Source organism: Octodon degus, unplaced genomic scaffold (assembly GCF_000260255.1).
Source record: "Octodon degus isolate 3935 unplaced genomic scaffold, OctDeg1.0 scaffold00057, whole genome shotgun sequence".
In the NCBI taxonomy this organism is placed as follows: Eukaryota; Metazoa; Chordata; class Mammalia; order Rodentia; family Octodontidae; genus Octodon; species Octodon degus.
The window spans coordinates 5,312,024-5,322,628 of NW_004524633.1; the positions used below are offsets into that span (position 1 = coordinate 5,312,024).

The 10,605-nt window shown below is 47.3% G+C and overlaps 1 protein-coding gene across 15 annotated transcripts in view; it reads left to right on the plus strand.

Annotated features, from left to right (window-relative positions):
* Window positions 1–10,605, plus strand: part of Sgip1 (SH3 domain GRB2 like endophilin interacting protein 1) — a 187,730-nt gene that overhangs the window by 76,341 nt on the left and 100,784 nt on the right. For 7 of the 15 annotated variants that reach the window (XM_023718286.1, XM_023718282.1, XM_023718284.1 and 4 more), the window contains exons 3-5: window positions 2,161–2,185; window positions 4,865–4,936; window positions 8,565–8,621. In XM_023718286.1, coding sequence (XP_023574054.1) covers window positions 2,161–2,185; window positions 4,865–4,936; window positions 8,565–8,621 — 154 coding nt within the window. The remainder of the gene's footprint in view (window positions 1–2,160; window positions 2,186–4,864; window positions 4,937–8,564; window positions 8,622–10,605) is intronic. The other 8 variants (XM_023718285.1, XM_023718293.1, XM_023718290.1 and 5 more) reach the window with 2 other exon arrangements.

The window sequence follows — 10,605 nt, forward strand, 5'->3', positions numbered from 1 at the left end:
GAAGGGCAGTGTCAGTAACTGCACTAGAGACTTGTGGGGTGGGAAAACCTTTAAAAAGTCTCTCTCTAAAGAAAAACAGGCATATAATTACACGCCTGTAATCCCAACACTGGGAAGGCTGAGTCAAGAGGATTGCTGAGTTTGAAGCCAGCCTGGCCTACATAGCAAGATCTTGCCTAAAACACAAATAAATAAGTAATGAGAAAGAAAGCGAGTAACCTCCACAGGGCGGGCTCAGCTCACTGACATGGGTCCAAAGCACTGTGTTTCTGTCACCATTTCAAAAGCAATGAAAATAATAAATTATTCCTCACGGTCTTGGATAGAAGCCCAGTTTCTCTCTGCGGCCTTCAGGACACATCTATTTGCAGAATTCTGAGTGCCTCTCCTTAAGCTCTTCTTACCTCTGAGTGCCCTGATGACTTACGTGACAGCTTTCCGCTGCCTGCCTCTCACAGCAGCCAGGGCCGAGGTGCAAGCTACTCTGCAGAGACCTTTGATTTTCACAGCCCCTGCTCTCCACTGGGGCACACAGCATTTCTGGAAAAGGATTCCTGACCACAAAGTGTTCGGTAAAACGCACTGGCGATTGGCCACGTCACCTCCTGTTAGTGCTGACGGGAGTCTGCAGTCATTGAGACCTGGTGGATGAAAACTTTTCCGGGCTGTTGCACACGGTTTGGGGTTGCTAAGCAACCTGTTAGGGTCGCAGCCAGCACCAACTTCCGCTGATTGAGCCTCCCCAGAGAGAGGGTAAGGAGTAAGGACCAGAGCTTCCTGATTTGATCACTGTCACTGTGGCTGATGGAGAGGGGAAGGGAGAGGGCCCGGCCGAGTGGCCGCACTGGGTGACGTATCTCACTCCACTGATAGCCTTTCTAATCCTCACAGTAATTCAATAAGCCCAGTAGTAATACTTCAGCTACAGAAATGAGAAGTCTGAGCCGAGGAGGTTCCGGACTTGCTGAAGGCCAGGCAGAAAATACGATTTGGAGCTAGCGTCCGCGTTCACATTTCACTCCGCATTTATCGTCCACAAGCCCAGATCCTGTCCTGGCTCTGGATTTCTCTCTCCCTCACTACCACTCTGTCTCCTGCGGTAATGCATTCCCTTTCCTGGCCCACCTCTGGAAGAACAACTCTTGCAGTCCAGCCCAGCTGACCTCCCAGCAGGGTCACAGGCTACGCCAAGCACTGACTTTCAACAACACAGTTCCCTCTCCAAGCATAATTCTGGTTCTTTGTTAAAGCCTAACATTTTCAAGGTTCTTACAGAATGGACTAAATTTGGGAGTTTCCAACTGACAGTGGTGACCAGCCTAGTTCCCTAAAGTAACGGCAAAAATCCCTCTTCTGCATGGCTCTACCACAGTGTGTGAAGACACATCACAGACCAGAGAAGAAATTAGAGTCCCCTCCATTTTTGAGCGTCGAGCAAATGCTAGAGAACATTATACCGTCACCATGTCGGTTGTCCTGCTTACCCCGGCCTGCAGGGGCCAGGTCACACATGCGAGGTCACAGGATCTGAAGCACTGAAGTTCGGACATCAAGATTCATCTTTCCCAAGCGACGCTGACCACAACTGCTACCCCAGTGCCGTCGCAGCACAGTGACCCTGGGGCCACCAGCGTCACCGGGGGCATCACCCAGCAAATACCACTCTCCATTTCCTCTTCTTCTATAGTTGGAGGAGATACAAACATCTAAAGAAGAAGGAGGTACAGAGTCTCAAAATAAGCTTAAGGGCCGGGGAGATAGCTCAGTAGAATAAGCACTTGCCTAGCAAGTGCAAGGCCCTGAGTTCAATCCCCAGTACCGCAAAAAAAAAAAAAAAAAAAAAAAAAAAAAAAAAAAAAAAGTTTAGAAAATCCAATCATAAAAGACAATTTAGGACTTCTCATAGAGTGGGAAAATAAGAAAAAAAATTCGGTTTATCTCGCCTTGTGGTAGTGCTGACTGGAGCCAGCCCCTCAGGCTGGACTCTTCAATGATCAGTTATGAAGGTCTTATTTCGTTACTTTCCTCAGCCAGATTTCCTGGGAGGGAGCTTGAGGGCGGGCTCGAAGGTGGTGGTTAATGATTCCTACTGTGGTAGTTTAATCTGCAAAGCAGGAATGATCGACCTTCATAAATGCCATCAATCTCTTTCTGTTACAGAGGTTCCCCCGATCGAGATGGAATTGTAAGTATTTGAGTCACCATTTTGGCGGGTTTGCATTTAATGTGTGCTACCTCAATTGCTTAAAGCCCCATTACTTTTGCTGGTGTTCCTCCTGTAGGGATAAAAAGCAATAGCTCCACTAGCTTTTCGGACCATGATTGCATGGGACAAAACGTTTTCTTGGTGAAGTGGGATGTATTTATTGCGCTCTCCTGAACCCCTGCCTGGAAGCAGGAGAGAAACTAGGCGTGGAGCCGGTGGGTCGCGCATGCAGGGGCTCCAGCCGTCGCTGTGATTCCGTTTCCAGCCTAAGGACATAGGAAGCTCATTATGTGAGAATGTTCCTCTCCAGCCGAGGCCACAGAGTCATAAAGGAGCCAATAAAACTGAACGTTCTTCCCCTTGTGTTGCTGGGCTGCAGATACATTTTCTATATTAACTTCAAAACCAGGGAATGGTCTTAAAACCATTTATGCCTGAATTTACAGCCCAAAGGAGGGAAATATGTCTGCTGGGCTTAGGTTGAGCCAGGGCTCTGACTCCTCGCTGGAGTCAGATTGCTCACTTTCTGAAGACGCCTGTGGCGTGTGGGCTCATGGGATTCTGCCCACCTCCTAAGACAACTTCCTTCCCATCTAAATCAGACGCCTATTCACAGGGTTTAAAGGAACAGCTGTTACTGGAGGAAAAGAAATAGATTCATATTAAGCTTTCTGGGCCAGAGTGGGAACTAAAACCTGGCAATTAAAAATACATTTTTTTCAAAAAAATCACCCTTTATATTATCAATAAATTGGGGGTGGCTGATCAAAGCCATAGCAGGAGACTCCCCCCACACACACACCTGAGTCCAGGTTCTTTGGCGGGGGGCCTGTGGTTCTTGTGTTCTCCCTGCCAGATGTTAGAGGAGTAGACTGAAATTGACCAGAAGTTGGGTAACACTATAATCAAGGCTCTATTCAGCAGGGGAAAAAAAAGACCCAGAAGACCCAGCTTCTCCTCCGCCCTTGCTTCTGGCTCAGAGCCCTGTCCTTAACTCTGTCTCAGGTACTCTCTACCTCCCTGTCTGCTCACGCTGCTGACACCCTGGTCCTCCTGTCCCCTCTGTCCCAGCTCGGCGAGGCCCCGTGGGCTCCTCTGCATCCCTCCTGGCCCCGCTGGGCCTGGATCGCTGGTTCTTGCTTCTCTCGCTCTGCCTCTCTCCCAGCCACCCCTTCCCCTTCCTCCACGCTCCACACGCCAGTGCTGCTCGTTGTCTCTGAGGCCCCATCGCTACCTCTGTCTTCTGCTTTGGGGGGAGCCCCATTTAACCCTCTGGTGGAACACACACCTTTACACTTGCTGTGGCAGCTGGAAGGGACAGGTGACCAGGGATGCTCAGAGGACTCATCCTCCTGAGGCGAGGCTTCAAGCCCGGCCCCTGTGTATTCCCTCCCAACAGTGCAGCCCTAGAGCGCTACTCCACGGCAGTTGCAGCCTCTGTGCTCATTGATTAGAAATGCTGCGAGTATCCCTGGTCGTGATCAGTGAGCAAGAAGAATAATTTCATTTCGGTTTCTCAGGAGAGAAAGCAGAACTGGAAAATGCTCAGGGTTCCCTCCAAACTTGGCCGGCATGCTTTGATTCCCAGGGCCGTGTGGCTGGAGCCCAGGGGTTACAGTCCACCTTGGGAGTCACAGCCTGATTTCTCTCAAACTCACGCTGACTCTCGGAGTCCTGCTGTCTGCTGCCTTGGTCCCCTTTTGTATGGCTGAGACAGCATCTGAAGGACGGCCCGTGGGATGTCTAAAGCTGCAGTTTCACTCGGGTGATTCCACGTGGACCCGGATGGTGCCTGCGACCTGGCAACCGCCCAGCAGGCACGAAAGCTCTGGGTGGTGCGGCTCACTTAGTTTTACTGTCTCCAGTTCCGTGCAGCCCACCGTTGTGTGTATCACCTTCAGTCCCCGGGGCTTCTTAGTGGGGCTGCGTGTGCAGGTGGGCTGGTCCTGCCACCCACGGCTGACTGCGCCCTCGGCTCGCAGAGTTCTCGGCTCGCAGAGCTGTCCGCCATCGTCGTGTCAGGACTTCAGGCAGCAGGGTGTAATTCCCATTTTAACCCCGGGCAAACTCTGCTTTGCCCAGCACACACTCGAGCTTTCTCCTCAGCCATCTCAGTGTCCCTCCACAAGGGAACAGAAGCCTGGGCGGCCCAGCTCTCACTGCAAGGGTCTATTGTCCACTCCTCCCAGACAGGCCTGCAGGGAAGACACAGATTTGGGACTGTCAGCCGGGTGTGCTTCAGGGATGAGTGACCCCCAAGAAAGCTTGGATCAGGGAAGGAAGGCGGAGCTGAGCTGATCACACTTAGACTCGCAGTGCAGCCGGGTCTATCCAGTCTCTGCTTGTGGTCTCGGTGTCTGTTCTCTACTTATAAATGAACCACTGGCTGGATGAGGACTAGATCCACAGGGCCCCGGGCCAGGGATCCATCCTCCTCCTCCACCTTTCCTCCCTGGCCTGCTGAATAGAGCCTCATTATGGGCCCCCGAACGCTTCTTGCGGAAGGAATCCTGCTGCGATTGGTAGGCCGCAGCATTTGGCCTAGAAATGGGTTCTTCTACGGTATGTTTGCTGACTCCGTGTGATTCTTTATATGTGTCTTGAAGAACAAGCAGATCCTTTAACAGCTTTTTTCTGCATGAAAACAATCAATTCCAGCAGCCCGGCCCACACGAGCCACCCTACAGTAGCAAAGCAGAGTGCGCGCGCGAAGGAGCAAAAAAACCTTCGGTAAGGACACAGATTTCAGCTTAAAATTTCCAAGGGGTTGTAGAAGCAGTGAGGAAAGTCCCAGCTCGAAATTGGGAAGACACTGGCCAGTATTCACACTCCCTGAGAGAGGAGCCTTTCCGAGGGATTTCCAAATTCTGTCTTGAGTAACAAGGGCTAAGTTTTAAATCAATCATAAACTTCTATGCACTAACATCCAAAGATGCTATTAAGGAACCATCAGGCATTTAAAAAACAGAAGAAACACTTTTGTTTGTCTTAGACAAAAAGCAAGATTCCAATTTTTAAAAGAATCTGCTGTCACGAAGAAGGCTTTGGCTGTCATGGAAACGATGTCATGAAGATTGAGTGGCGTCATTTGCTAGGGTGGCCACTCTATTGTTGCAAGAACTTGCCAGGAACTTAGTCTGTGGAAACTCTGTTCTCGACCAAAGGAGGGAGAATCGGGGGTGCTGCTCCTGGGCCTGGCTGTAACTAGAGCTCGGAGATCCCAGTATAAGAGCCCACGTGACTATTCAGCTAAATGTCCGTCCTGGGCACACTCGCTGCCTTTCAGATATTCCCTAGCCACTCATCCCTGGTGGTACCATACGAGGTAGTACATCACGAGGACATCCCCATCTTCTCAATTCTATTTACACAATGATTCCAGTCTACTTTGGTAAGGATATTATTTGGGCAATATATCAGGTATCTTTAACATTCCCTACCCTAGGGCTGCTATGAAGCCATGAACTGACCTCAGAGTAGCCTTCACAGCAGAAAATGAAAACTTGGATGAATATGTGTCGAACACAATTGTTACTCTATTTGTCAATTTAGCTTATCATATTATCTGAGAATAGATAATAAGACTAAAATACCCATTAAAAATAAGATCCCCTATGAGCCTCAGTTATCTTTAAATAACAGTCATATGTTCAAGTGATAAAGGTTCCTTATGCTAGGTGTAGAATTTTAGATAATCAGAAACAGAGGCAAAAGGATGCACTACAGCAAGGCCAAGAGAAAAAAGCCCTGCTTCGCACAGCGGCAAGTGATGCGCATGCCGTTCATGCAGCCTCGTTGTTAAATGGTCCCCAGCTCCCGCAGGGTCCCACCCATGTTCTCCTCCAACTTTTACCTTCAGTGGTATCGCAGCGGGAAGATGTACCTTACTTACCATGTAGACAATTTTTCTTTGGGATTTAACAAGAATAATTCCACAGATTCAGCTAGCGTTAGCAATATCCCCATGTGAAATCAAAGATATCTGTAAGAGCGCATAGTGCACTAGCAAAAGTGGGTCCAAACTGCCGATTGCACTAATAGAACCAGGCGAGTGTGTGTGTATGTGTGTGTGTGTGTGTGTGTGTGTGTTGAATATCTGCTCAAAAGAATGTATTGTTACAACTTGTTCTCTGTGTTTAGTATTTGTTTTTAAAATGTTTCTCTTAAAAGAAAAAAAATATAGGTTTTGCTTTTCCTTTATCTCAACCTTCTATTACTTTCCATAGAAATGGAAATTTTCAGTCAGCCTAAATACAGAAATTCAGGAATTTCTTTATATACAATATTAGGTATATATTAAAAATCATACATATATTATAAATATCATACACATTAAAGCATATATATATTAAAATCATACATATATAAAAATCATCCACATATATGCACATGGACAGGCACATAAATAGTTGGCTCAGCTGAACATACAGACTACCTTTTTTAAGGGCTTTCACTGTAGAGACGATATTGTGGAAACAAGCTGTAGAACTTTGGAATGTTTAAACAACTTAATTAGTGACAGCAGTGCTTTGAATTAAGGAATTATTTGAAAAGCAAAGACATAATGACAGCAGAATTGTGCTGGGCACAAAATTCATGAATTTATGCCCCTGAAACCAATTTGATTTACTTGATTTCTGATTATTATAAGTTGAATTTCATATTGAGCTTTACTGCACATGCTCACAGGGAGGGATTCAGCAGTGCCTTTTGCAATGAAATCACATAGGAAGGAGCTCAATAAAATAGGAATTAAAAAAACAATGTGACAAAAATAGAAAAAATGCCTATTTCCAAGGAAGGGAAGAATTTTTATTATCACATGACACATTGTTAAATAGACTGTGTTCACCACAGTAGCTTCACGAGAGAAGTAAGTGCACAGCTGATGTGACAGGTTTTTAAAAAGATCTGTGAGTCAAGTGCAGCGAATATTGCTGAAGCATCGCCCTGAAGCAGTAATTCCACAGAGAGCAGAGTGAGGAGCTGAGCCGAGCAGAGGATGCATGGCCTCTAGCTGGAGCAGAGCAGAGGAGAGCAGCCCAGGCCTGCCCCCTGGGGCGCAGGCATCCTGGACACATGCGTGGGTCTCCTACATTTGTGGCTCTCATGCAGCGGTGTCATAGAAGGAGAGGGCCGGCCACGCGCTCACAGTCCCCGTGTCCTGTCACCTGGCAAGACCCTTCCAGCTCTTCCGCTGTCCAGGCAGCACTCGGGAAGTCCTGCGGGAAGTCCCCGCTAAAGCTCCCTCCCCTACCTTTGGTCAAGTCAAGTGCTAGCAGCTCATACTGGAGTTCAGGGCGCCTCTGCTTGTGATTGCAAGGTCAGGAGTCCGCCCTCAGGCCTCGTGCAGCGGCATTCGGTACGTGTTGTCCTGAGATTCGCTGTGTGGTGACATGCATCGCTCTGTGTGGTCAGTGTGTGGGTGCCACGGGATGAACTCTCTGTGGCCGACTTGATTTGTGTTTCCGTCCTTTGTTTGTGGAAAGTAGAAAATCATAGTAATTTTCATTTGGGTGTTTTTTGTTCAATTGTTTGTGGTCATATGTCTTGGTTATGCTATAAGATAAAGTTCTTCTTTGGCAAATCTTTATATAAAACTTTAAGATAATCAAAACCAAAGTAAAACTTCCAGACAATCAAAAGGCAGAATAATGCCAATTTTTAATCTGCTCACAAAGAGATGGGCTCGTGGAGGCAGGAAACACATGGGCCAGGGAATCCACCACTAATCCTCTAAATCTACTTTAATACCTTGATGAGAAACTGCCAGTTGGAAGGAATACCAACCGTACTTGTAATAACAAGACACTGAATAATCTAATCCAGAGGGGACTTCCTCGTCCTTTATCTGGTGGGTAGGAAAAGGCTGAGTCAGCCTTTGAAGTGCTAGATTAGCTAATGGCTTGGGGGGCAGCCTTCAGATACACTGGAGTTAAACGAGTAAGACTGCAATAAAGAAGCCAAGATGTTTCCATTTAATATATATATTCTATATTAGGTATATATAATATATGTGGTCATGCCCCCCAAAGGTATAGAGGACCAAATTAAAATGCAGGTACCACTAATTCTTGCATGATAAAATAACACGTGAGCCTCTGACCCTTCTGAGCTCTCTGCCTGGTACCTCACAGGCTTTGCAATGTGTGTAGGCTTTTCTTCAGTTCATACAGCAGGATTTTCCATTTAGTTCCCCAGTGCGGTTTCATATGAGGCTGTCCCCATTTGTCTTTCCGGTGCTGGATTTGGTAGCTCTTGTTCAATATAGATAAGACTTCAGTGGTTTTTGTTCTGTTGTTTGTTTGGTTTTCATTTACCTATTTCCTTCCTAAATTTATTTTGAAATTTATTGCAGAAGAAAAGCAATGGAGCACCGAATGGATTTTATGCAGAAATCGACTGGGAAAGATATGTGAGTATCGAAATATCGTTCCTTCTGTCAAGTATTAGTTCTCAGACCTGGGTGGAAGATGCCCCGCCAGTGGCGCACGCATCAGCTCTGTGTGGCCTTAGAGTCACTGATTGTTGAAGCCATGCAGTAGTTACTTTGGCAACAAAAGCAAAGCTGGGTGGTAGTTTATGCTCCTGTGACAAGGGTCCAGTGAACTAAGTGTCCTCAGGACGCTTCAGGGCATACCTAGACCAGGCTGTGTGCAAATGCACTTTTTCTAATAACAACCCCAAGTGTTCCTGCCCAGACTCTGTTTCTAAGCAGCCAGGAGAGCTGAGGTAACCACCGAGCCTTGGTTCAGTACCAACCTTGACAGCCTTGTGGTACCGGCTCTTCCTAGGCTTCCCACAGAGAGGTGTCAGGCCAGGAGGCCTGTGCTCTTCTGAAATCCCCCCAGACTAATTCCCCTTGCCAACCACAAGAGCTCCACATGCTGGGCCCGGCCAGGGCCCGGGTCACTCAGGTTCCCCATCATAGCCATGGTCCCTGCCTCGAAGTTCGCATCTGCTCTGTGGCAAACACCGAAGTTCAGGAGCGCCCCCAATGCTTTTGCCCTTAGCCTTTAGTTAACTGTCCTGGCCTGACACTCTATTTCACAAAACTTGAAGCTTTTGCATATGGGTTAATAAGACTTGCTTCTGTAATAAGTGATGTCACTCATTGCATATTCAGTGTCCCAGTAGTAAACACTGTTAAATCCTTTCCTCCTGAAGAGAGAAGCCTGCAGCAAGCACACCGCAGACAAACCCGAGGCTGAGGGAGGCAAGACCCTGCGTGTCTGCCAGCTCTGCAGATCACTCTGCCGACAGCTTCCTGTCCTCTTGTGTCCCAAGACTGAGGCCCTGGGATATCTTTAGCACTTCAGTCCCCTAGGATGTTTTATAGTCCCCAAGTTAAATTGAGATTATTCACATAATCTGAACACATAAAAGCAGGTATGAGATAGGAAGAGGGATTTTTTTTTTCTGAAAATCCATTCTTTTTTCCCAGAAAGACGTTATATTTTGTAGGATTCTTCAATATACAAAAATGGTAAACTGTAAGGGAAAATGGAAGAATGATCATTGAAGTAGAAAATTATTTCATAAATTATTCATCAACTGCCTCCCACCCATCACAAAAGCCCTAACACCTAGCACAGCCCTCTCCATGACATGTCTAAATGCAGTGTGAGTTGGTGCCCAGTGGTTCAGCCCTGGAAGCCAGGCCATGCAGGAAGTGCCGTCTTTGTGCAGTGAACACCAATTTCTCTGAGTAATGAGAAGAATTTTATTCCCAACACCAACTTCGTTCTGGTAAGAGAAGTCTCACAAAGAATGTGAGCTTTTCGGGGCCCGTGAGATAGCTCAGCGGTCTAAAGTGCCTGCTAAGGCAAGCTTAGGCAGGCTTGGAGGACTGTGGTTCGATCCCTGGCACCACAAGTCATGCCAGCCCTGCCCTCAGAACAGGTTGAGCCGCGCCCCTCCCCTCAGAAAAAAAGAGTGTGAGCTTTTAAGCAAAGGCGTAAACGTAAGACATAAGACAAGGTGAGCTGGCTGTTTATTGGAGGGCAGGGAAGTCCAGCAGACAGAGCAACGTTCATGAGGCCTTCTCATGAGACAGTGGTACAGTATTCAAGTGGTGAAAGTTCACAATGAGACCTAAGTACCGTGGTGCAGGCCTGCGATGCCAGCATTCTCAGAGGCTGAGGCAGGAGGATCTCAAATTCCAGCCCAGCCCGAGCAACTCAGAATTGTTAAATTTTTTTTATTTCTTTTTGTGTGTGTGTGGTACTGGAATTTGAACTCATGACCTTGCACTTGCCAGGCAGGCACTTACGCCACTGAGCTATCTCCTTGGTCCTGATTAAAAAAAAAAAAATGGGGATGGAGTTCCATGCTAGTTCAATTCCTAGTACTGAGTAGGGGAGAGGAGAGGAGAGGAGAGGAGAGGAGAGGAGAGGAGA